A 25,427-nucleotide genomic window follows, 5' to 3' on the forward strand; every position below is an offset into this window, starting at 1 on the left:
TGATCCAAGCTTCGCCCTCCTTAGGTGAGCCCGGCTCCCAAAGGCAGTCCAGCTCTCAGCTTTCCTCGGCTCGCAGCCCCCCTCCTGCATTGGGTAGCGGGAAACCCCGCCTCTCACTCCAAGCCCTGCCTTCTTCAGTGGGCGGCTCACGCGATTAGAACGCAGACTGTGAGCACCACTAAGCCCCAGATCAGCACTCGGAACAGGCGTCTTCTCAGCAGTTGCTCCGGCTTCGGAGTCTGTGGCTCGACGGTTATGTGGGGGAGATCCACAGCCACCTCTCCCAGGGCCGTCTCATCCTGAGTCTCGGTGTTTGGTGACGGTATCTCCTCCTGGATTCTTTTGGGCAATACTGACAGAGGAGGGGTAAGAAGCGATCCTGGGAGAGCGCCAAGGTCCTGCCAAGACCAAGGCAAGTTCTCCCCGCGGCAAGCCACCCCAGGACCCAGGCCCTCCAGGACACAATCACGCCTCCAACTGCTTGAAGCCGGGACACACCCAGAGGGGCGCCCTGGCCGGGTGACCAGGAGCCTTACTCGGGGCAGGAAGCCACACCCTCGTGGCCTGAAGCCACACCCCGACAGGAAGTTGTGCCCATAGGCCACGCCCCTGAAGCAAGCCACCTGCCTAGAACCGGGCGCCCCAGAAACTCAGGACCCTGAATCCCACTTCTCTCAACTCCGCAACACTGACCTGTGACGTGAAAATAGATGATCGTGGCTGGACTGGATTGTATGGAACCCAGCTCGCAGCGATAGGTACCTGCATCCTTTGGGCGCACCATGGTCTTGGTCAGGATGGGCTCTTTCCCCCTGGACACCAAGGTCTCAGAATTGTTCTTCCAAACCTAGACCCAAGCTCAAGGGGTCACAGAGGCCTGGGGAATTCAGGGATTAGGGGAGTACAGGGGTGAGACGATCATGGGGCTTCAGTGGGGAGGTGGGAGTCCAGGGTGTACTGTTCAGGACGTGAGGTCCCAGGGGATAAAAGGAAGTCAGACTTGGTCGGTCATAGGTCATGGGCATTGTGGATGCAGGCCTGTGGATACAGGGGCTAGGGGTACTCATACAAGCCTGATGGGCTTGGAGTTCAAGGGTAACGGGAGTTGGAGGGCCCCACCCTGTAAAAGCTGTAATCGGTCAGGCCTTGAGAGATTTTATGCCAGTTGAGCTCACAGTCCAGGATCATGTCTTCCATTTGATGGACCTTGACTTCGCGCTCTGGGAATAGGGGGTTACTGTGGGGTGCTCTCTCAAGATTCTGGACCCGCTACCAACCCCCTTCCACTTGGTCTCGCCCCGCCTAGCCTCCTGGTCTGGCTCCAGTCTCCACCCTCTTTAGACTCGGTCTCTCCTCTGGCTCCGCCCCTCTGGCGCCAACCCCTCCGGCTGGGCCCCCCTCTCTCACCTCCGCAATTCTTAGACTTTCGACAAGCGTGAACCTGCTTCTGGCAGGTACTGCACCAGATGAGAGGCTGCAACATCAAACCTGAAAGGGCAAGATCGAGGCTGTGGTCTCCCAACTAAGAGGCGGGGCTAAAAGGAGGGCAGGGCCAAGGGCTGGGGCGGAATCAGCCGAATCTCCAAGGAGGTCAGTCAGGGGCTGGAACACAGCCCTGTAGAAAGTCGGCTCTAACTAGGCTCAGTAAAGAGTGCAAAAACTATGACCTTTTCCCCCAAGAAGTCCAAGAAATATTGGAGACCCAGGAACCTCTCGACGGGGAGAATGAGACACAGACCCAAAAGAGAGACTGGGTATTGACAGGGCAGGGATGAGGGATGGGCGACCATTTCCCATAATCGAGACTTACCACATTTGTTGGGACAAAAAGCTGCCTCGGAAGAAACAATAAAAAGAGAGAGAGAGAGAGAATAAGATTTCTAAGTTAAAGGGGATGAGAGAAGGGGTGAAGGAACAGGCTAGGGCTGGGGCTCTTGCATTCGAGAAAGGAAAGACATGGGTATCTGGATCCTTGGATCTAAGGGGGCAGGGGGTTGGGAGAGCTGATGGATCAGAGAAGCACAAGGCGGGGGACAAGGACTCTAGGACTGTGAAAGGAGAAGCCTGTGGTGCCAGACTCCCATCTTCTCTCACCCTCTTTTTGAAACTGAGCAGCGTAGCTGGCAAAGGTATTCTTTGCCAGGTGCAACATCCATAACATCTCCTTCACGAAGAGCTCACCTGGGAAGAAGCAGGCAGACTGCAGAATACTCCCCACCCTCCACCCTCCTGCCCCTCCCAGATTTGAGGTAGCCGAAGTTGGCCTCTGTCTGCAGAGCCTGGAGTTCAGCTTTCCGGTCTTCTCAGGTTAGGACAATAAAAATGTAAAGACCACTTAACAGAATACTGGCTCCAGAGTCCTGTACCTGACCACCAGACCAGGGGTCACCAGCAGTCACTTCCTTGAGTTTCTGGAAACCCTCTCTGGCCCGCTCTGAGCATTTACCTTTTGCATCACTATCTGTGATGCGTTTCATATCCTTCAGCAAACTCCAGGATGCCTTTTCCAGTGTGGCCTCATCTGCGCGGGGGGGGTGGGGGGTGGGGGTGAGGGGGTGGGGGGGCGGTAGAGAGATAACTCCCAGATTCCAAGCATTACTGTCTCATCCACTCACCTAGCCTTAGAAACTACAGTACCCATGGGGCCAGTGGACAAGGGTAGGTCTGGTAAAAGGGTTACCCCACCCCGTTGCCTTCTGGGAGTTGTAGTTTTGTTACATAAAATTGCAGGATAAAAGGTAGGGAAACTATTTGCCAGCCCTTGGGGAACCCCAGAATCTGCATCCCAGCCTTTTCCATTCCCGAACCTAGGAGATTGTGCCTTCAGTCCTTTCTCTCCAGCACCTCCCAGCGACCCTAGCCCCAGAACCCTTCCTTTCCCAGGATCCAGGAGTCCATCTCCGCTCTCACCGACAACCCCCATATAGGAGTCCTCGTCAATCGGCAGGTCCTTGAAATCTTCCACTGCCTGCTTTATCTTTTCCATCACTTTTTTCTGATGGTTGGCCTCCAGGTGGCCAGGCAGGTAATCCGCCTCCAAGGAGTTTAGCGCCTCCCTGACCTTTGGATCACAAATGACACAGCCCCTGGCAGGAAACAGGCAGCCGGCCAGAGTCGCCACCAGGAGGGGAAGCCCCCACGGCCCCATTGCGACCAGAGTGCGCAGTCCGTGCCGAATTCCGGGGAGGGTCTTTTTACCCCTACCCGAGAAGGTGAACGCTAAATGGAGAGAAGCCTTTCCCCGAGACTAACGGAACCCCAATCGGCAGGGCGTACACTTCTCATTAGAGAACCGAGGAGTCTTGAAGCACTCTACCCCCGACCTTGCCTCCTGACTGTTGTACCCTCGAACACTAGGGTTCGCTGAAGAGCCCACGTTCTGAGAGCTTTTAGAGAGAATGACCAAGCCACGTCCTTCCAACTCTAATCTTTTCCCACGACTAAAATTAAGAATTTTGTTGGGGGTGAGGGGTAAGGTTGGTTGCGTGGTAGAGAAAGCTCTTGATTGGGGTCACAGTCACGGTTTGTCCCTTACTAGGAACGCCCACAACCTCCTCCTCCCGGCTACCCACGTGAGGCCCCAGATTCCCAAGAGAGAGTCCCTGGAGTTTCCTTGGCCCCGCCCAGAATCCCAACTCTTAGTCTGATTGGATCGCGACAAAGGGAAGGCCCCGCCAATCGCTCCATGATGTCACAGCTGCCTTTTCAGACTAGAACTTTCCCAGCATCTACCGAAGGGGAAGATCCCTGTCGACTCTGATTTCCGGAGCCAAGGAAAGGGCTTCAAGCCTTCAGTCTCTTCCCCTCTCAGGGGCCCAACTCAGGCTTTCAGCTAGATGCCCACGACCCTTTGGAAACCCTGTCGTCGAGCCACGAAAAAGTAGGAAAAGATCCTTTCTAGCCCTAGGACTACACTTCCCAGAAGGCCCCGGGTGTCTCCCTAGCTGATTACAGCAGCCGAGCCCATAGCTTTATGGGAAATGTAGTTCAAGAATTATAATCTTTGTTCACGCCCCACCCCACCTTCTCTCTCTAGCCTGTGGGGCTGGATACCAGGGTCCCAGGGGAAAGAGATCTGGGGGCCAATGCAGAGAGTCTCCGAGGAAGGGATTGGGTCTCTGAGACTACAAATCACACAAGTAGGGCACCCAAAAAGAAGGAACTCATGTCCCAAGAAATGAGAAGTCCCCGGAAGTTCCACACCTTTACTCCTACTCACACACCCTCATGCACACAAGTCCCCAAAAAACCTGCAGAGATGTGTTGGTGCTGTGGATTTTAATTCATACATCCCTCTCTCCCACCTACGGTAGTCGAATCCGGGACTGGTCCCCCAATACCCCCTGAGAAAACTACAAAAGGTCTCAAATTCTCAGACAACTCTGTAATAAAGGTATCCACCCTCATTTCTTTCAAAAAGCCTCATGGAAGTTCTAAAAATCTGAGTCAATAATTCTCTGAGACTCCCCTGGTGGTCCAGTGGTTAAGACTTTGAGCTTCAAATGCAGGGGTTGCAGGTTCCATCCCTAGCTGAGGAACTAAGATCCCCCATGCTGTCCTGCATGGCCAAAAAACCCCCATTCTCTTGTCCAGACCCTGTGCGACTGCCTGGGTTGGAGACCTGTCTGGAGTCTGCATACCTTCTTATTCTTTCATCCTACACTTGTCCAAAGCCAGACTTAGAGGTTCTGTGAATTCAGGGACAGAGGGTGGCTGGCAAGGGACACAATGCCCACTGTTTTCTGCAAGCCCAGAAGGCACCCTTATGCCAGCAGTGTGCTGTGCGTGCTCAGTCACTCAGTCATGTCCAACTCTTTGCGACCCCATGGACCGTGGCCCGCCAGGCTCCTCTGTTCATGGAATTCTCCAGGCAAGAATACTGGAGTGCGTTGCAATTTCCTCCTCCAGGAGATCTTCCTGACTCAGGGATGGAACCCAAGTCTTCTGCGTCTCCTGCACTGGCAAGCAGATTCTTTACCACTAGCCACCTCAGTAAATCAACTCCAGCACCCCCAGCAGCCCAGCTATGGAGGAGGAAACTTCCTTAGTACTGAACTTGGAGCCAACGTGTGCACGTCTAGCTTTGGCAGTTTTGGAGGGTTTTTTGTTTTTTTGTTTTTTTTTAAGTGTCCGGATATTTTTGCAGAGCCTTACTCCTTAGGCTGAAGCATTCAGCACCATCTCTTCCCCCTTCCATCTCATACTTTAGCATATCTGTGGTTTTTCAGGGGCTGAAATGTTACGTAAAGTTCCACCTTGCTCACACACAGTCCCAGCTACAGATAAGTTTGTCTTCCATCAACCTTCCCAGCAGTGGTGAGCTGTTGATTTACTGGTTGTATATGGCACCCCACTCCAGTACTCTTGCCTGGGAAATCCCACGGACGGAGGAGCCTGGTGGGCTACAGTCCATGGGGTCATGAAGAGCTGGACACGACTGAGTGACTTCACTTTCACTTTTCGCTTTCATGCCCTGGAGGAGGAAATGGCAGCCCACTCCGGTATTCTTGCTTGGAGAATCCCAGGGACGGGGGAGCCTGGTGGGCTGCCATTTATGGAGTCGCACAGAGTCGGAGACAGCTGAAGTGACTTAGCAGCAGTAGCAGCTTGCTGAGGTTACCTGGAATTCTAGAATCCCATCCCCTCTGGAAGGGCCCTGAAGGGTTCTTTATAGGCATTAGAGTTGACCCTCTCCAGAAAATATCTCCCCACCCCTCTAGAATCATTCCAGAACCACAGAAGGGGAGTTGGTGGGTGCTTTCTGTAGAACACCCATGAGTTCCTTCAGTCCTGCTGACCCAGAGAAGAGAACTATCTCTTCTCAAAAAAGGCCAGGATGGTCAACACTGGAATGGTGAATTCCCTGTTATTGGGGGCAGTGATCTAGAAGTACTCTGGTTATGGCCTGGGAAGAACAGGTGGGCACTGTGCCTTCCAGAACTGCCACGAACTTTTCCAGACATCGCCACCCGCCATGCAAAGGTTTTCCATTGATTCTAGAATGTTCCAGCAGTGGCAGAAAACACCCATGCCCCTTTTCTCCAAGTCTAGCCAACTAGAATGACTCTAGAAATGGGTGTCCACCACCTGCAGGACCACAAGCTTCTCTAGAATCTTCTGGGCTTCCAGAAATGCATAATATTGGCCCTATGTGGATCAGGCTATTTCAGAAAGTCTCCCTGTTCCTCAAGACTCAGCCTTCCCTTGGAGCGGAGATAAGTCCGCATTAATGCCCACCCACTCGGGCAGGAAGGCAGCCTCAGGTTTAAAGATCTTCAGGAAGCTGGAATCAGGCAGGGTGAAGTTGGCCAGGTAGACGGTGTCTCCACCAGCCAGGTAGGCGGCCCAGAAGCCAAAGGTGCCAATGGTCATGATGGTGTGGTTGCATTGTGTAAGCAACGCAAAGTCTTTGTGGGGCGCACCCTCCTGCCCATCTCCGGCAAAGATCACATCCCCCCGGGAGGTGTCAATGTTTTCCCGGCACCACTCCATGCCGTTGCTAGTGACCACAAAGATGGGGGCTTTGTGCCGGGCCCGGAACCAGTCCATAGCCTGTTGGAGGTAAGCGTGGTCCCCCACCACACCCTTCCAGTGGAGAGGCATCACTTGTAGGTAGTCCCCGCGGCGCACGTGGACACCCACGAAGGTGCTCGGGCGGTCCCCGGTGCGGGGGAAGCGGAGCCCACTCAGCGAACGCTGCGCCTCCTGCCGCAGATGCTCGTGTAGGGTGAACTCGCTGCGGATCTGCTCCCGGAGGTGATGGAAGAAGGTCCAGGAGCAAGGGAAGCCCGTGAGCTTCAACCAGGGCTCCTTCAAGTGGGCGTACTCCTCCGACATCCAGTCATGAAGCTCCAGCTCCTGCCAGGGAGCGTGTCTGTCCACCTCGGGCGCCAGCACAGGCAGTGTGATGCGGAACACAGGGGCCAGGATGGCGTGCATGGAGGGCTGGATGAAGGCCTGGCGGCCATTGAGCTGGGCCAGGGCCAGGAGTGTGGCGTACTGCCCCATCTGGTTCCCAAACCGGCCTTTGGGGTCGATGGTCCAAGTTCCTGAGATGGAGGCAGGATGCTTGGGACAGGAAAAGGTGGCGTTGGTGTTCACTGGTGTGCCTGACAGGCAAAGGATGGCCACGGGAGAGGTCACCCGGCTACGGTCTGGACACAGCAGGAACAGGTCTAAGCCACTGTGAAAGAGGTTTTGGTGGATGAGGAGGAAGAAGACGCAGGCAAAAACACAGGCTAGCAGGAAGATCAGACAGAGGTGACGATGGCTGGGAGCCCACATGGCTGCAGGTCAAGAAGAGCAGATGAGGAGATATTACAGCTTGAGAATGACTATCAGGGAAGAGAGGGCTGAGGGAACCAGGAAACAATGAGTTTGGGCTCCTGGGCTTGAGGGTAAAAGGAATCTGGGCTCTTGAATCTGAGTGAGGAGGAGCTAAGGGCCTGGAATTTCCAGGAATGGAAGATGGTGAAAATTAGTGGTTTCCAAAATGAGAGTGATGCAGGAACCACCAGCTTGTCCCCATGTCAGGGAATCTCAGTGTCTCGGGTGCCCTGACGACTCCTTTCTGGGTGCACCTGTGTGTGAGGGGCAGAGGCCACCACAGAGGTGACAGGAGGCGACCATCAAGTAGAACGTGAGAGGCCAGAGGCCCAGGCCTGGAGGGGGTGGACCTTGATTCCTGGAGGAGCAGGAGTTGGGGGGTCGGGGGTGGAGGAGACTCCCAGGTGCCATAGAGGGTTAGAGGTTGGGGGTTGTACCTCTTGGGTCTGAGGGACTCCTGGGTCCGAGGCGTCTGCATTTCTCACTCACCTGAGCTCCTGGCGAGTGGCGGCCCACAGCCGGCTTGGGCTTGAATGGAGCGCTCCGGCTGCAAGTGCAGACCACATCCCGCTGGGGGCCCCCCTCCGCCCCCTGGACTCCAGGTTCCCAGACCAGACGGGCCTCCCTCTCCGCGCCTCCTCCCGCGACTGGCTGCGAAGGTTCTGGGAGGAGAGAGGTAGGAGAGTGGGCGCGGCTCGGAGAATCACAGCCTTGCCCTTCCCCGGCCCGGCTGGTAGCTGAGAGAGGCAGCGCCCCGCCCCATCCCTGGCGCCCAGCCCCGGCTCCGCAGGTCCGGAACCGCAGCCCCCGCCTCCTGCGCTCCCGGAACCCGGAGAACCTGCGCCTCAGCCCGCTCCCCTCCCACGCCCACCCCCACCTCCAGCTGCAGGCAGCCTACCTGGCCTCCCTAGCAGCCTCATCTTTTCGTGGACACTGAGATCTAGCTTGCAACTGCCATGCTAGATCCAGATGCTCCGGTCCGTCGACTTCTCCCTCTTCCACTCCGGTGTCTGTGGATGCTCCGAGTCCGGCCACGCCCAGGCGTCTGGAGCTGGCCCGGGCATCCTAGTGCCGGCGGCGAGGGCGATCCTCGGCCCCCTGCCGCGTGCTCCCCCCGGGAGTTGGGGTGGGTGTGTGGGTGCAGAACCTGGCCGCCAGGCTGTTCCACGCGCGGATGCAAAGCCTCCTCCAGCTCTCAGGATCCCGGCATGAGAGCCTCCGGCCCGAACGTGTCCCCACGCCCCCCAGGGGCCGCTGATCCCGCCCCCGCCCCCCTGCACTCGCAAATTCCAGAGTCCCAGGCTGTCCTTTAGAGGGAATCAGTATCCGGTGCCTGATTTTCTACTTTCTAGAAGGGCATGTCCCGCCTCTCCCGAGGTCAGGAGTGGAGAAAGCAGAAGTAGAATAGAGTTTCTCCTCCCTGCCTGCCTCAAAGGTCGCAGCAGGCCTCTTCAAGAAACAAACGCTGGGCTAGTTCTGCAGACCTGAAGCCATTTCCCCTGTCGACGGTTGCTCCCCCACCTGTGCCCACGCCCCCGTGGCCCGAGTAGTCTGACTACTGCCATTCAAGAAATCAAAGACCCAGGGATTGGACTTGACTCTCCAGAGATGTGATCATAATTTCTCCAGATCGAGGACTCCCCAGCCCCCAGCCTCCTCCTCAGACTGAGAAATCTGGCCCCTCCAGTCACCCTCACTCAGATCTGGTGTTCAGACTCTAGTACCCTTGTTGCTGTTGCTCAGTTGCTGAGGCGTGTGCGACCCCATGGACTGTAGCCCGCCAGGCTCCTCTGTCCATGGGACCTCCCAGGCAAGAATACTGGAGTGGGTTGCCATTTCCTCCTCCAGGGAATCTGCCAGACCTAGGGATCAAACCCGTGTCTCCTGCATCTCCTGCACTGGCAGGCCGATTCTTTACCACAGGGCCACCTGGGAGGTGGTCTTTACCACGGACCTTGCACCCTTTGGTTCCAGGAAATTGCTCACCCCCTCATTCCCCTTGGGATCTTGGGTCTAACTTCTCCCTGAATAGCCTGGGTCATTTGCCAACTCTGAGTCAAAGACTCTCACCATCCGCCCACTTCCCCAGGCTATTTTGAGGGCACCTGTCTGATCCTGGGTAGCGTCTGTGGTGAAAGAAACATCAGGATTGCATCAGGACCCAGGAGGAGGAGGAGGCTGGGATGTTTCTGGGCATGAATGCCTGGGCTGCAGTTACTCAGGAGCTTGTCTTGTAACTTCCAGATCATGACACCTGTTTCCTTGAGGAGGACGCTTTGATCCTGTGGAGCTAGCTGCTTTCCTGATGATCAGCAAGCTTCAGAAAACCCAGAACTTCAGGTGAGATGCGGAAATTCCAGTTGTGGGGCACGATCTGCCTCAGTTAGCCAGAAAGGCGGGTCCCCGTTCCCTTCCTGCTCAGGCTGCAGAGTCAAGGTCCCCAGCCCCTTCGTTCCTCAGACCCAGGATTCTGAAACCCCAGCTCCCTCCTTCCTCAGGCCAAACAGTCTGGGCCCTCTAGCTGCTTTCACCCAGGTCCCAGTTCATCAGATTTCTATCCCCCTGGTGCCTCACATGGTGGAGGCCAGGCCCCCAGCTGGAAGGACCCCCGATTGCATCATCTGTCCAGGTTGACCTGGACACCGTGGAATCCTAGCATCTGCCAAGTGGGTCAAATATCACGGGTCAGGCGTCGGGAAGGTGATGGGGCGGGTCTGTCTGGATATAAATTCTGGAGCGTCTGCATCCATCCCAAGAGATCTGGGTGTCCTGTCAGCTGTGAGTCCGTGTGCAAGGGGACCCAGGCTACTGAAGCAGCCATCTGAGAACCTGCTCTCCTGGGCAGCCGGACTCCAAAACAGGATCTAGACCATTCAGCTCTTCAAACCCCAGACCCCAGACCCCACCTGAGGACGTGAACCACTGATGGGCTGGGACGAGGCCAAGTTCAAGCACTTGGGACTGTGGGTCCCTGTGCTGGCTGTCCTCCTGCTAGGAACCTGCCGGGCGCATCCAATTCCAGACTCCAGCCCCCTCCTCCAGTTTGGGGGCCAAGTCCGCCAGCGGTACCTCTACACGGATGATGCCCAGGAGACAGAGGCCCACCTGGAGATCAGGGCCGATGGCACAGTGGTGGGGGCGGCCCGCCAGAGTCCCGAAAGTGAGTATGTGTGTGGGGAGGTAGGGCTTGATCCTGAAGCAGTAGGGAATTGGGGCCCGGACTCCTGAGTCTGGGGGAGAAGGGGGAAAGGCCTTCTGAGCCCCTGACCACTTTCTCCCCTCAGGTCTCTTGGAGCTGAAAGCCCTGAAGCCAGGAGTCATTCAGATCTTTGGAGTTAAAACATCCAGGTTCCTGTGCCAGGGGCCAGATGGGAAGCTGTATGGATCGGTGAGTTTCCAAGATGCCCGTCCTTGCCTGCCACCCATCCTCAAAATCTGAGGGACCAGGTTGCACCTTTGATGTTGGTCAGGCTTGGTTTGATGTTCTCTGCATGCCCCAAACCTGGCCACAATCCCCATAGGAGGGCCCTGTGGTCATCAGCGTTCACAAGAAGAAACTGAGGCTCTGGCAGGGCAACCACCGGCCCCAAGTCACAAGGCCCGTGAATGACAATGACCCGGGAGGCTGAGTCTTGTGACTTCTAACCTGAGCTGACCACACGGGTTCCCACAGGCCTGGCTCATGCTGGGCGAAGGGTCGCTCCGGGAATCGATGGCCTGTAAAGTGAATATGACCTTGGGTGCTAGCCAGATGCCCCTGCCAGGACTTAGAGAGCCTCCTCTGATCCCTGGGCTGGAATATTCTTCTCTGTGAGGTGGGGGGCGGGGAAGTGCGTGGGTCTCGCAGCGCCACCTAGGGGTTAAGGAGGGACCTGCCTCCGTGGTTTTGAGTCTGGGAGGAAGGGGCTGGGGAGACCTAGACGATAAAGCTGAGAAAGGAGGGGGTTCCCCCAGCTCCCCAGCAGTCCTGGGACTGGGGGGACCTGGACTCCTGAGTCTGGGAGAGGTTGGGGCTGGGGGTCCTACAGAAGCAAGGGGGTATCAGAACCCCCACACTTCTGACCTGACTCTCATCCCCGCAGCTGCACTTTGACCCCAAAGCCTGCAGCTTCCGGGAGCTGCTTCTTGAAGATGGGTACAATGTCTACCAGTCGGAGACCCTGGGCCTTCCACTCCGCCTGCCGCCGCAGCGCTCATCCAACCGGGACCCGGCCCCGCGGGGACCTGCTCGCTTCCTGCCGCTGCCAGGCCTGCCCCCGGCGCCCCCGGATCCTCCAGGGATCTTGGCCCCCGAGCCTCCCGACGTGGGCTCCTCGGATCCCCTGAGTATGGTGGGACCCTCGTATGGCCGAAGCCCCAGCTACACTTCTTGAAGACGTCCGCTGTGCAGTACTGGGTCTCCTCTTTATTTATTGCATTTTTTATCTTATTTATTTTTTTTATTTTTCTTACTTGAGATAATAAAGAGTCTGAGAGGAGGATCAGAGTGAGTTGTGTGTTTGAGGGAGAAAATGAGAGTCTGCTTCCGCGTTTTTCCTTGTCCCTCCATTGCCAGCCACGTTATGAGAAGGTCCCAGCTTTTCTGCACCCCTTCCCCGGCTGACCCTCAGTGTTTGGCTCTACTGAGGCGTCCCCAGAGATTCTGGACTATCCTTGCCCTTTGACAGAACAGTATTTGTTATTCTTCCCTCACCCCTCTCTCTGACCCCAACCACGTGTTTGTGTTGTGGAACTATTTCTCTGCGGTAACTCAATAGTGGGGACATTTTTTAAAATGGCACAAGCGGACCCACATCCTTATGGGAGATGTAGTTTTGGGGGGTTCATTTAGCGCTAGGAATGGTCCTCAGGGCTGGGGCAGGGACTCTTGCATTCTGGAGATACAATCGTTGCTAGGAAGGCCCTTTGGGTCCTGAGGATTCAGAGGGCTGGACATCTGGACACCCGGATCCCAGGAGAGCAGGGGAATCTGGGCATCGTGGTCTGAGAGAGGAGGGACTGGAGATTGAGAGTCCTGGATCTCAGAAAAAGGACTTGAGAATCTAAATGCTTCCATCCAAGGTGTTTATGGACCTTGGAGAAGAATGACTGACCCTGAATCCAATCTCAGTGAGCAAGTTGCCCATCCCCACTTCCTTTCCACCATCTGGACTTCCATATTGCTCTTCAAGCTATTTTCCAGTTGGGAAAGACGTGAAGACAAAAGTTTAGACTACACTTCCTAGGACCATCCCTAGTGCTAAATGAACCCCCTAAAAACTACATCTCCCATGAGGGTGTGGGTCCGCTTGTGCCATTTTTTAAAATGTCCCGTTATTGAGTTACCGCAGAGAAATAGTTCCACAACACAAACACGTGTTTGGGGTCAGGGAGAGCGGTGAGGGAAGAATAACAAATACTGTCCTGTCAAAGGGCAAGGATAGTCCAGAGTCTCTGGGGGTGCCTTAGTGGAGCCAAACACTGAAGGTCAGCCGGGGAAGGGGTGAAGAAAGGCTGGGTCAGCTTTGGTGGGGTCCCAGGTTTCTGACTGATCACAGGAGCCTCACAGGAGTTATGGTCTTGAAGCATTAAAGTGTTAGTCACGCAGTCGTGTCTGATTCTTTGCAACCCCATGGACTGTAGCCCCACCCACTCCTACCTCACCCCCACCCCAACCCCACCACCCCAGGCTCCTCTGTCTATGGGATTTCCCAGGCAAGAATACTGGAGTGAATTGCCATTTCTTCCTCCAAGGGATCTTCCTGACCCAGGGATTGAAACTACATCTCACGTGTCTCCTGCATTGCAGACAGATTCTTTACACTCTGAGCCATCAGGAAAGCCCCTCTCATGGAAGTACATTTAAAAATTCGCTTTAAAATATAAAAACAAATTAATGTTTTATAGACCATGGGAAAAATAATTTTCAGCAAGGTACAAAAATTTAAAGCATTTCTTTCTTTAATTTTGTAATTCTTTACTGTGGAATAGCTCAGAATGTCACTTCTGTTTTAAATAACAGAATTGATAACTGAGCAAGGAAACGTAATTTGGATTATAAAATTCTTGCTCTAATAAAAATTCCTTAAACAGTGAAAAAAAAAAATTGCTTTGTAGGGAGTGGGGTGGCCCAGGATAACTTTCCTAGCCTCACTGTTCTCAGAGTTCACTCTTTGCTGTTTCCATAGAGTATGAAAAAATATAACCTTTCAGCACAGCCACGCCGCCAATATTTCAAAGAGAGAGCTATACCTCCTCTGTTTACTTCCCCACCCGTACCTGAACCTTCTCTCTCCTTTGGAGTTCCTGCCAAAATCAATTTGGATTTTGCTTCCATTAGTTCACAAGAATGGAGCTTTGTCCAAGTACTCAAAAGAAAACTATGATAGGTGTAATTATCACTACAATAGCACTCATACTGCAAGATATAAATGTATCAAACTAACAGATTGTATATCTTAAATTTATACAATGTTATCTGTCAGTAGATTTCAAGGGTAATTTTTTTTTAAACTGTGGAGTTTTGTTCTTCTAAAAGAGATTCCCTTGAGTAAGTCTGTGATCTCTGAGGACCCAGACCACCCCAGCATCTTTCAACCTTCCCATAGCATCCAATATCTAACTACTAATTGGAATATGTGAAGCTGCGCATGTGTGCGCGCGCGCACACACACACACACACACTGCTGTTCTCAGATTATCTCACCAAGTTCTCAGCCAAGAGGGCAACTTCTTCTCTAGGGGTGAGGACTGGTGGGAAATTTCCAATTTTGTCTTGTTTGTATGGGGTTTCTAGTGTGTTTGTTTTTGTTAGGGGCAGTGCTGTTGCGGCAGGCGGGCTCAGTAGTCACAGCCTGGGGGCTCAACTGCCCCACGGCATATAGGGTCTTTATTCCCCAACCAGGAACTGAACCTACATCCCCTGCATTGGAATAATGTGGATTCTTTTTTTTTTTCAATTTGTATTTATTTATATTTTTGGTTGTGTTGGGTCTTCATTGCTGTGTGCAAGTTTTCTCTAGTTGCAGTGAGCAGGGGCTACTCATCATTGGGGTGCACGAGCCTCTCATTCTGGTGACTTCTCTTGTTGCACAGCACGGGTTCTATGGCGTGTGAGCTCAGTTGCCCCAACAGCAGGTGGAATCTTCCCGAACCAGGGGTGGAACTCGTGTCCTCTGCACTGGCAGGCGGATTCATAACCCCTGAACCCTCAGGGAGGTCCTGGAGGGTGGATTCATAACCACTGGACCACCAGGGAGTCCCAGGAAATTCACAGCACTTTTGCTTTTCTTCCTGTACTGGCACTGGTTTGGCTCCACCGCCCCCTCATATTTCGGGGTTCCTGGAGCTCCACTGTCTGCTGGTTTTGTGAAAAGTGTTGTTTGTGAGCTTCTGTTCTCCTACTGGCTCTCCCATGGTTTGTTTTTTCTGGGGGGAGGGGTGGAATTTGGGAAGATTAAGAAACTCTAACCCGAATCTAATCACGGGGAAACATCAAACAAACTCCAATCGGCGACCTTCAGCTAAACCAACTGGCCTTGACTCTGGGAAAATGTCAAGGTCAAGAAGAAGGTGGGAGAACTGTTTACATGAACAGAGACCGGAGTCAGCACAAGGAAATGCAGTTGGCTAAGCAATCCAGGTGTTGTCCTGGATGTTAACAAGACTCTTGATAACACTTGAATGAGTTCTGTCCTTTAGAAAGTAGTCATTTATCCATGTTAACATTTGCTGGTTTTGATTTTTGTACTGTGGTTATTAAACAGGATGTCTTTGTTCTTAGCAAATACACACTAAAGTACTTTGGGACAAAGGGGCGTGGTATCTCCAGTGCTTTCTCAAATATTTCTGGAAAGGCAAACACATAATAATATATAGACATAGAGAATAAATGCCTGCTTTCTCAAAAGCAAAAAGGAACAGGAATAGCGATCATTTGAGGCGCATAGTTAAGATTATATGAGTTCTTTGTACAAATCTTTTTTTTTAATTGAGATATAGTTGATGTACAATATAAGTTTCAAGTGTGCAAGATAGTGATTTGCAATTTTTAAAGGATAGACTTCATTTCCTGTTATAAAATATCGGCTGTGTTCTCCATGTTATACAGTATTTTCTTGTAGATTATTTGTTTTATTCCCAGTAGTGTGTGCCCCTTAATCGCCTGCTCCTATGTTGCTCTTTATCTGCAACTTGAAACTTTCTATAGGTTCAAGACTCTATCAGGTAAAAGTTACTTCCAGCCCCCCAACCCAAACAAATCCATGCTATTTATAGCCGCCACTGCTATCTGGCCTCTTTCCAAACATCCTTTGATGCCGCTTCTAAGAAGAAAGAGAAATTTTCAGGTCCTCTCCCCATCCCACCTGTGAAAGAAAGGATTGGAAGGAAGGAAAGAAGGGAAGGATGGAGGGAGAGGGAGAGAGAAAGGAAGAGAGAAGAAAGAAAGAAAGATAAAGAGAGAAAGAAAGAAAGATAAAGAGAGAAAGAAAGAAAAAAGAGGCAAAAGCAGAGGTGAAAGAAGAGGAAGAGAGACAGGAGGGGGAAAGGAAAACGCAAGAAAGGTGTGACACGCCAAGTGGAAAGTGTGAACCACCACGCGGGCCCCCGGCTTCTCTGATTCTGTGACAGGACATGTTTTCAAGGTGAGGCTCAAAGGCATGCAATGTGACTGAAAGTGTACAACCCCACCAACCCACATACAATGGAATATTATTCAGCCTTGAAAAGGAAGGGTATTCTGAAGCATGCCAAACACGGCTGGATCTTGAAGACATTTTACTAAGTGAAAAAAGCCACACTGCATGATTGCACTGATAAAGAGATATCTGGAATAGCCAGATTCATAGAACCAGGAAGTAGAACGGTGGCAGCCAGGGGCAGCAGGGGTGGGGAGTTGTCTCATGGGCTCGGAGTTACAGTAATGAAATCAGGTTCTGAAGATGGCTGACGGGGATGGTTGCATAACAGTGTGAATGTACGGACAGCCACTGAACTGTACGCTTGTCAGTGGTTAGGGTCCAACTTCATTCTTTTGCACGTGGGCATCCAGTTTTCCCAGCACCGTTTGCTGAAACGATTGTGATGATATCTTTTAATGCCAGAAGAATTTTTGTATACGGGCACAAATATTCACAACTATTTGATCTGGGGGTAATGATTAATTAATTTTCAAACCATCAACTTTCCTCTAAATGTTCACTGACTACTCTGAAACCTAAAAATAGCAAGCCGCCAGTTTCACAATTTCAGACTTCCCAAAACATTTGAACAAGGATTGCAAATTTAATAAACAAACTTTACAAATCTGGGACCTCAGAGCCCCTTAAATAAACCTAGAACTTTGAAGAGAAGCACAAGAGTCATACAATCTTTCTATTTTTCCAAGTGAAAGCACGTTTATCGAAAGAGAGAAACATTCCCTAGGTAGAATGCCGTCCCTCTCAGAAGGCAAGAGCAGCCCAGAATAATATCATCTGGAGCATATATTCACAAGTCTAATATAGCAGATTCTCGTAAGCACTATAAATACCTTCAGTTCAGTTCATTTCAGTCGCTCAGTCGTGTCCGACTCGTTTCGACCCCACGAATCGCAGCACTCCAGGCCTCCCTGTCCATCACCAACTCCTGGAGTTTACCCAAACTCATGTCAGTGATGCCATCCAGCCATCTCATCCTCTGTCGTCCCCTTCTCCTCCTGCCCCTGATCCCTCCCAGCATCAGGGTCTTTTCCAATGAGTCAACTCTTCGCATGAGGTGGCCAAAGTATTGGAGTTTCAGCTTCAGCATCAGTCCTTCCAATGAACATCCAGGACTGATCTCCTTTAGGATAGACTTGTTGGATCTCCTTGCAGTTCAGGGGTCTCTCAAGAGTCTTCTCCAACACCACAGTTCAAAAGCATCAATTCTTCAGTGCTCAGCTTTCTTCACAGTCCAACTCTGACATCCATACACGACCACAGGAAAAACCATAGCCTTGACTAGATGGACATTTAAGACCCACAAATAGAACAGTGATGATCACATTCATCAGTATGCTTACATTAAGCTGGTTGCAGGACTTCCCTGGTCGTTAAGGGAACTTCAGTGGTTAAGAATCTGCTTGCCAATACAGGGGACTCAACTTCGATCCCTGGTCCAGGAAGATCTCAGAAGCCAACTTAGCCCACGGGTCACAACCACTGAGCCTGCTCTCTTCAGCCCATGCTTTGCAACAAGAGAAGCCACTGCAATGAGAAGCCCCAGCACCACAACTAGAGAGGAGTCCCCGATGGTCGCAGCTAGACAAAGCATGCACTCAGAAACGGAGACCCAAAGCAACCAAAAATAAATTGATTTTTAAAAACTGGTTGCAAATATTTTTATGTCATATTTATATTATGGATATACATGTGTTTCCTCGGTGCTTCGATTTTGATCAAAGATTTTGATTCAACAACCTTTTAAAATTTATTTTATGTATTTGGGCTCTACTGGGTCTTCCCAGAGGCCCTCGGGCTTTCCGTGTTGCAGAGCTCAGGCTCAGTAGCCTCAGGCTACTGGAGCTTAGTTGCCCAGAGCATGTGAGATCTGCTTCTCAACCAGGGATCAAACCCACGTCCCCCGCATTGGCAGGCGGATTCTCAACCACTGGACCACCAGCGAAGTCCTAATTCCACAGTCTTGATACTTACCTGTGATATTTCTTACCTACCAGAAAGTTCAGCTTTGCTTGTCTACCACCTGGGTTAACAGTTTTGATGGCTGAAGATTCAGGCCTGGGGTCTCTTCCAAAATTGACTCACACCAAGCCTGAGTTCCAGGACAATTAGACTTTGCTGTGACCACATGACTGCCAGAATTAGGAAACTGACTTGGGTGATCCTGATTTACTTCCCACCGCTGTTTGTTCAGAGTGTCACCGCCTTGTAGAACAGCCCGAACAACATGTCCCAAGAGTCGTTGTCAGTTTAATAGCCAAGATTATTTAGCGGCTGTTTGTCCTGGAGCCTATCCCATTAAATGTGTGGAATATTTCCTCTTTGTTTTGCACGCAGGGTGAGACTTTTCCCTCCGTTTGTTGTGGGGAGGCTGTACCGCAGTCTCTGCAGCGTGAATCTCACCTTCTCATTCTGTGATCCCTTCAGACAACCGACCAGAGAGGCAGGAAGGACCTGGCAGGAGAGCAGGAGGCAAGAGGAGAGCCTAAGGAACTTGCTTTCACCTGCTCCGAGCTCCAGTCTGCATCTCGCCAGCAGCCACAGGCAACAAGGGCTCATGCTACCGGTTACTTCAGGCACGTCCATACACAGCTGGCTGCACGGAGACTTTCAGTTTCTTTGGACAGAGGTATTATCATCCATGGGCCAGAGCACCAGCTGCCTGGAGCCCCCTGCTCAGAGGTTTGAGTTCTACCCTGGATTGGTAGACAGTTGTACCTATCCTCTGAGCTCCTACAGCCCCAGATGTGTTGATATAGGTCCGTCAGTCCTGTCTGACTCTTTGTGACCCCATGGACTGTAGCCCGCCAGGCTCCTCTGTCCATGAATTTCTCCAGCAAGAATACTGGAGTGGGTAGCCATTTCCTCCTCCAGGGGATCTTCCCTACCCAGGGACAGAACCTGGGGCTCCAGCATTGCAGGCAGATTCTTTACCATCTGAGCCACAGGGGAACCCACAGCCCCAGAAATCTGAGCTACTTCTGGTCATAATTGCCCCTATTACCTCAAGGATCATGTCTGGTTCTTCCAGCCTCTTAGTATGTGTGTAGCCAATTCCGCTTAATAAATTCCCTGTATTTTAAATACCTGGAGAGGTTTCTGTTTTCCTCAGCAGACCAAGAAACCTGGTCCGGGGTTTCAGTTTGATTGAAAGCCTTTGGTTAATGTTGAAGTCATAGCTTATCTTTCTAAGAAAGCTTAAGATGGACAATATTAACAACTGCAAAATGAATATGTTCAAATGTTTAAAGACTTTAAAAAAAAAGGATCAGAAATGAGGAAAGTCACGGCATTATTAAAAGATCAGGCAGGTTTAGAAAAGAACAAAATAGGACTTGCAGCGGGCTTCCCAGGTGGCTTAGAGATAAAGAGTCAACCTTTCAATGCAGGCGATGTAGGTTTGATCCCTGGTAGGGAGAACTAAGATCTCACATGCACCTAAGCCCAAGTGCTGAAATGACTGAAGACACAAGAGAGTCCGTGCACCTCAACGTAAAGATCCTTCATGCACACCCACTATGTGCTGAGACAGAGCCCAGGCAGTCAAATTGAAAAAAAAAAAAGAACTACTAAATGTAACTTACCAGGAGAAACTAAAAGAAGCATGGCCTCAGACTTTTACACAGCAAGTATTACTTCAAGATAAAGTGGAACAGTGCTGGTCATGACCACAAGGAAATAAAATGTGATCCTTCATTTTCATGCCCAGCCTAACAATGTAATGTCAAGAATCAGTATTTTTGAACACGTCAGGATGTGGACCAGAGCTCCCATGGTGATTTAGCCCAGCTGTTTGTGATCTCATGGACTGTAGCCCACCAGGCTCCTCTGTCCATGGGATTCTCCAGGCCAGAATACTGGAGTGGGTTGCCATGCCCTTCTCCAGGGGATCTTCCCCACCCAGGGTTTGAACCCTTGTCTCTTACGTTTCCTGCATTGGCAGGCAGGTTCTTACCACTAGCACCACCTGGGAAGTCCCTTTTTCTCATAAAACACCCCAAATATTAAGAATCCTTTTTGGCCCCTGATTTTTTTTCACCTATCACTATACATTGGAGCTCTTTCTGTATGGATACCTAGAGAGCTTTTCATCTTTTATACAGCCACATAGAATTACACTGCTTACATGTACCATTAATCTGCTTCCTTTTGACGGATACTTGAGCTGTTTCTAAGCACCTGTCACATCAACGAATGGAACCATTTACAACCTTGTAAAAACTTTATTTGATATATATCTATATAAAACATACACACACACACACACACACACACACATATAGCCAGCTTGTAAGCTAAATCCTCCAAAACAGGATGACCAAATCAAAGGACAAATCCAGTTGTAGTATTACAGATATTGCCAAATTACCCTCTATAAAAGTAGCATGAGTTTGTATGTTTATCCATAATCCATGCATTCCTTTTCCCCCATAAAGCGTGTTATCAGACTTTAGGATTTTTGACAATCTGAAACACAGAAGTGGTATTTAGTTGTTTGCATTTCTCTTATTGTCAGTGAGGTCAAGCATCCTTGCATAGATTTACAAGCCATTTTAATTTCCTTTTCAGGGAACTTTGTGTATTTATCTTTTGCCTGTATTTGTAATGGGTTGTTGGTCTTTCTCATACTGATTTTTTTTTTTTTTTGATTTGGCTGTGCCGGGTATTAATTGGAGCAAGCAAGATCTTTAGTTGTGGCATGCAAACTCCTAGTTGCAGTGAATGGGATCTAGTTCCCTGACCAGGGATCAAACACTGTCCCCTCCATTGGGAGCGTGGAGTCCTAGCAGAAATGATTTCCATAGTTCTTTGTATATTAGAAATCAATACGAGTTGTAAATATATCTCCCCATTTGTTATTTACCTTTTGAGTTTCGCTTAAGGTGTTTTCATTTGCCATACAAGGTTTGTTCTTTAAAAAAAAGACAACAATATTTTTCTCAACTTTGACACAATCACAAATTTACACCTAATGTTGGAAGTACAGTACAAGCAGCTCTTACAAGCAACCATTTGCACGTAATTCAGTCACTTGAGGTCTCATCATCATGCTAATAACATGCCGGAACTTGTATTTCTTACAGTCATTCTCCTAAGAACCACAGCGCAACCACAGAATAAAAGCTTACTATCCCGGAGTCTTCAGACCTCATTCAAGTCTCGCCAATTGCCCCAGTGTTGTTGTTTAGCCTCTCAGTCGTGTCCGAGTCTTTTGCAACCCCATGGACTGCAGCCCGCCAGGCTCCTCTGTCCATGGGATTCTCCAGGCAAGAATACTGGAGTGGGTTGCCATGCCCTCCTGCAGGGGATCTTCCCCAGCCAGGGACTGAACCCTTGTCTCCTGCCTTGCAGGTGGATTCTTAATCACTGAGCCAGCTGGGACGCAATTGCTCCAATAATACCCTTTCTGGCAGGAGAGGGAAGCTCAGAACCCTGCATTGCTGCTGGTGCCAGCTCTCCCAGCAAAGAACAGTTCTTTGGTGTTTCCTGACCTTGACATTTTTGAAGACTGGAAGCCAGTTATCTCGTGTAATCTCCCTCACCGGGAGTTTGTCTGATGTTTTCCTCCGGATCAAATTCCTCAGCAGCAAAACTGCTGATGTGGTCTGTTCTCATTGCACACCAGGGGGTACCGATTTCTCCTTCTCTGCATAGACCTGATATTTCCTTCACTTGAAGGTGGCATCTGACAGTCTTACAAATTGCAAAGTTACTCCTCTTTCTGCCTCTGTGACTAATGAGCACTCTGTAGAGAGATACTTTGAAGCCATTTGCATACCCTACTCCTCATGGGACTTTCAAGTTTTTAACTTTTTTTTTTTTTGCCATGCCTCATGGCCTTTAGTTCCCCTACCAGGGATTGAACCCCTGGCCCCTCAGCAGTGAGAGCGTGGAGTCCTAACCACTGGACCACCAGGGAAATCCCCTTAATTTATTTATTTCATCAACTCCCCTGTACTTTACCCGGCCCTTCCCTCACCCTTCCACCCCTACCCTTATCACCCAGCTGGGGTTTTGACTCCCCAAGCCAGAGGGCCCCCTCTTCTAGCACGACTCCCACTTAGATCCTCCCACTGGGCTGAGTTGCTCATAGATAACCCTGCTTACTCCACCAAGGCCCCTATGCTGGGCCATTGTCCTCAACCCCACCTTGCCTGCCTCATATAACGGCCTTAGGGCTGTACTGTTCAGGAAGAAAAGGAGAGAGAAGAGGAGGAACATTTGATCCTGTTTCATGCATTTAAATGTATCGGTGCTTTCTTTCACGGCTTCTGGATTTTGAGTCATAGTTCAAAGGTTTTCTCCATATTCAGGTGATAAAGGCTTTGATGCTTTCATATGTTACACTGATACCTTAGATCCATTTGGAGTTTATCCAGAATATTATTTTTTCTCTTCCTCCCTTCTATTGGGTTTGTGGAGTTTTCTTTCTTTCTTTTTGGCTATGCTGAGAGGTCTGTGAGATCTTAGTTGCCTGATCAAAGATCAAACCCACTCCCCTGAACCACTGGCCTGCCAGGGAAGTCCCTGTGGAGTTGTTTTTATTCTCCTTTTCTCATACTTATTTTTTATTAGCGTGTAACTGCATGTTTATTTTTTAGTCAAAGTTATATATGCGCAGGGTAAAGTCACAGAGTGCTGTGTTCTCTTTAAACTTCCACACCTTGTTCCTTTGGCAACTGATTCCTGTAGTTAGTGAAAGCAATACGAATCACCGAGGCAGATAAGCTCGGAAATGTCAATGGTTTATGCACCAATTTTCATTTTCCTTTCATATGAAGTCCAGTCATCAGAGAGAAAGAGGGGCAGGAACGCAGGCTCATGGCCACTGTGCTGTCTTTTTTTAATACGTGATTTCATTTATTCAATTTTGGCTGTGCTAGGTTCTCGTTGCTGCTCGGACTTTTCTCTACCTTCGGCGATCGAGGGCTACTCTCTAGTTGCGGTGCTAGGCTTCTCATTGCCACGGCTTCTCTTGCTGCGGAGCACAGGCTCTAGGGCACGCGGACTTCAGTAGTTTCGGCTCCCAGGCTCTACAGCACATGTTCAATACTTGTGGTGCACAGATTTAGCAGGACAGCAAGGAGATCCAACCAGTCAATCCTAAACGAAATCAACCCTGAATATTCACTGGGAGGACTGATGCTGAAGCTGAAGCTTCAATGCTTTGGCCACATGATGCAAAGAGCCGACTCACTGGAAAAGACCCTGATGCTGGGAAAGACTGAAGGCAGGAGGAGAAGGGGGCGACAGAGGATGAGATGGTTGGATGGCATCATCAACTCGATGGCCATGAGTTTGAGCAAACTCCGGGAGATAGTAAAGGGCAGGGAAGCCTGGTGTGCTGCAGTCCATGGGGTCGCAAAGAGTCAGACACAACTGAGCAACTGAACAACAACAGACTAGGTTGCTCCGAGGCATGTGGGCTTGTCCCAGATCAGGGATGGAACCCGTGTCTCTTGCATTGGCAGGCGGATTCTTTACCACCAAACAACCAAGGAAGCCCAGTTCTGTCGTCTCAACATGTGTCAGCGACAAACTGGCATTCGCCAAGAGCACTGGCCAGTAAGTGAACAACAACAAATTCCCGTGGGAATCGCCAGTTTGCAGTTGACAAGTTGGATCCCTGGTCTGGGAAGATTCCACATGCTGTGGAGTGACTAAGTGTGTGCACCACAGGCACTGACCCAGTGCTCGAGAGACTGCGTGTCACAACTACCGAATAAATAAGTCAAACAAAAACGTAGATCACAATGAGATATTTTTAAAATAATTAAAGATATATTAGCTGAACACTCATTACCTGGGAGGAAGTGTTCCCCGAGTTGTATAATTTATCCTTACAGGAAACATCCCTTTAGTGATTAGCTTGTAGTAAAAGCAAAAAATACAAAGATTAAAGTAAAAGAAACAAGTCCAATATGGAGTCAGAGTTGTTCTTCGCTCTTATACTAGGTTCCAAGGACACCCAATAGCCTATAGAGACTCCGTCAGACAGAGAAGTGAGGCCTGTAGCCAACAGCCCCATGAGTGAGCCTGGAACGGACTCCTCCAGCCCCACTGAGCCTTCAGATGACTGCGGTTTGACTGAAACCTCATAAGAAAGCCTGAGTCAGAACCACCCAGCCGAAGCTGTTCTGAATTCCTGACCCTCAGACACCACATGAGGTAGTAAATGTTTGTTATTTGACATTTTAAAAATAAAGCTCCAATTTTAAGAGGAATTGGGGTGGGGGTAATTTGTTACACAGCATAACTAATGCACTGGCACCCACATCCAAACAGCAGGTGGAGAACAGAGATGGACACACATTTTTACGAAGCCGACCTGAAGTGGAGCAGGGCGCTCTTGCCTCCATTCCATTGGTCAGAAACTAGTCACATGACCGAACCGTCTTGCAAGGAAGGCTGGGAAATGTAGTCTCTCCGTGGGCACTATGCGAGGGGAACACACATTCTTGGTAGTCAGCTGTCCTTCTCAGCCACCAGCATTCCCCTGCCTGGAGGAGTCATCTCCATCATGATCTGGTTCAAACGTCACCCTTCTGGGGAGACCTTTCTCAGTCCATTCGCCCATACCACTCTCAGTAACAACTCTCACTCTACTGAATTCTCACTGAAATGTATAAAATTGGGACTAGGGTTGGGTTTGCTACTAAACACGTCTGATTCACCAGCTATCTTCATCTTCCCCACAACCCTGCTTCCTAAAGTGAGTTTCAGTATCACTTCTGGGATTTTTTTTTCCAGGCTTCTGATCTCCACCCAGTACTGTAAAGTCTGGAACTTTGAGGTCCACACACATGCAGGCAATAAAAATTTATACAATCCCAAGGGTTATAAGATACATCTCTACCTCAGAGATGTTAAAACATGCCCCTTAGGCCTTCCCTCGTGATCCCATGGTTAAAGCTCTGCACTTTCAATGCAGGGGAGTGAGAGCTTGATCCCTGGTTGGGGAACTAACATCCCACATGCCACACAGAGCAATAAAATGAAATAAAAATAAAATATGTCCCTTAGACCAATGAGGTGCAGGGTATATTGGGTACTCTGTCTGTTCAATTCATTTTGCTCTTTTAAGGTATCCAGGCTAGTTGGCGGCTGCTTTAACCATGCCACACAGGGCTGTAAATTAGAGCATCATTATTTTGAAATATCCAGCAGGAGAAAGTGCAACTGAGGTTAAAATCCATTTGCCTTATCAAATGGAGGTGGTATGGGCTAATGGATTGAGAAAGACCTCCCCAAAGAATTGTCAACATTACTCTTGTCAGTGAAAGAAAAGGGAAAGCTGTTAGGTTAATTTTTAAACCTTTCATGCAGACATATAACATAAACACATAGCACACGAATAAAACTGAAATGTTTGGTTGCTGGACCAAATTACTATTAGTTGGGTGCCTTAAAATGAAAAGAAAT

General features: G+C 50.2%; 3 protein-coding genes and 2 long non-coding RNA genes across 8 annotated transcripts; 2 read left to right on the plus strand and 3 right to left on the minus strand.

Moving 5' to 3' along the window:
• Positions 1-146: 146 nt before the first annotated feature.
• IZUMO1 (izumo sperm-oocyte fusion 1) lies at positions 147-3,148 on the minus strand. Its single transcript, NM_001164492.1, is given in 8 exon segments — positions 147-352; positions 694-847; positions 1,120-1,220; positions 1,408-1,488; positions 1,811-1,831; positions 2,095-2,181; positions 2,447-2,521; positions 2,911-3,148. Coding segments are annotated over 8 exon segments (963 nt in total).
• A 1,113-nt stretch (positions 3,149-4,261) lies between these two features.
• Positions 4,262-8,546, minus strand: FUT1 (fucosyltransferase 1 (H blood group)). 3 transcript variants are annotated; one of them, XM_060398740.1, is made up of 2 exons: positions 8,225-8,546; positions 4,262-7,286 (listed from the first exon to the last, which is right to left on the minus strand). In XM_060398740.1, the coding sequence occupies exons 1-2, from the start codon at positions 8,244-8,246 to the stop codon at positions 6,187-6,189; spliced, it is 1,122 nt and encodes a 373-aa protein (XP_060254723.1). In that variant the 5' UTR covers positions 8,247-8,546; the 3' UTR covers positions 4,262-6,186. The 3 variants fall into 3 exon arrangements, with proteins under 3 accessions (XP_060254723.1, XP_042088212.1, XP_004015844.1); XM_042232278.2 differs by lacking the exon at positions 8,225-8,546 and adding an exon at positions 7,816-7,975 and having other exon boundaries at positions 4,262-7,183; XM_004015795.5 differs by lacking the exon at positions 8,225-8,546 and adding an exon at positions 7,816-7,975.
• A 331-nt stretch (positions 8,547-8,877) lies between these two features.
• Positions 8,878-11,807, plus strand: FGF21 (fibroblast growth factor 21). Of its 2 annotated transcripts, XM_042232279.2 has the most exons (4): positions 8,878-9,666; positions 10,172-10,486; positions 10,611-10,714; positions 11,409-11,807. In XM_042232279.2, exons 2-4 carry the CDS (start codon positions 10,252-10,254, stop codon positions 11,697-11,699), a joined length of 630 nt encoding a protein of 209 aa, XP_042088213.1. In that variant the 5' UTR covers positions 8,878-9,666; positions 10,172-10,251; the 3' UTR covers positions 11,700-11,807. The 2 variants fall into 2 exon arrangements, with proteins under 2 accessions (XP_042088213.1, XP_027833391.1); XM_027977590.2 differs by lacking the exon at positions 8,878-9,666 and having other exon boundaries at positions 10,080-10,486.
• Positions 11,808-14,250: 2,443 nt separating this feature from the next.
• Positions 14,251-18,147, minus strand: LOC132657773 (uncharacterized). Its single transcript, XR_009596374.1, has 2 exons — positions 16,838-18,147; positions 14,251-16,375 (listed from the first exon to the last, which is right to left on the minus strand). It is a non-coding gene; the product is annotated as an uncharacterized LOC132657773 (long non-coding RNA).
• On the plus strand, positions 17,142-24,333 carry LOC121816546 (uncharacterized). The gene is made up of 3 exons (XR_006056225.2): positions 17,142-18,342; positions 18,432-18,633; positions 23,961-24,333. It is a non-coding gene; the product is annotated as an uncharacterized LOC121816546 (long non-coding RNA).
• Positions 24,334-25,427: the final 1,094 nt, after the last annotated feature.

The sequence above is a fragment of the Ovis aries genome, chromosome 14, assembly GCF_016772045.2.
Source record: "Ovis aries strain OAR_USU_Benz2616 breed Rambouillet chromosome 14, ARS-UI_Ramb_v3.0, whole genome shotgun sequence".
Lineage (NCBI taxonomy): Eukaryota > Metazoa > Chordata > Mammalia > Artiodactyla > Bovidae > Ovis > Ovis aries.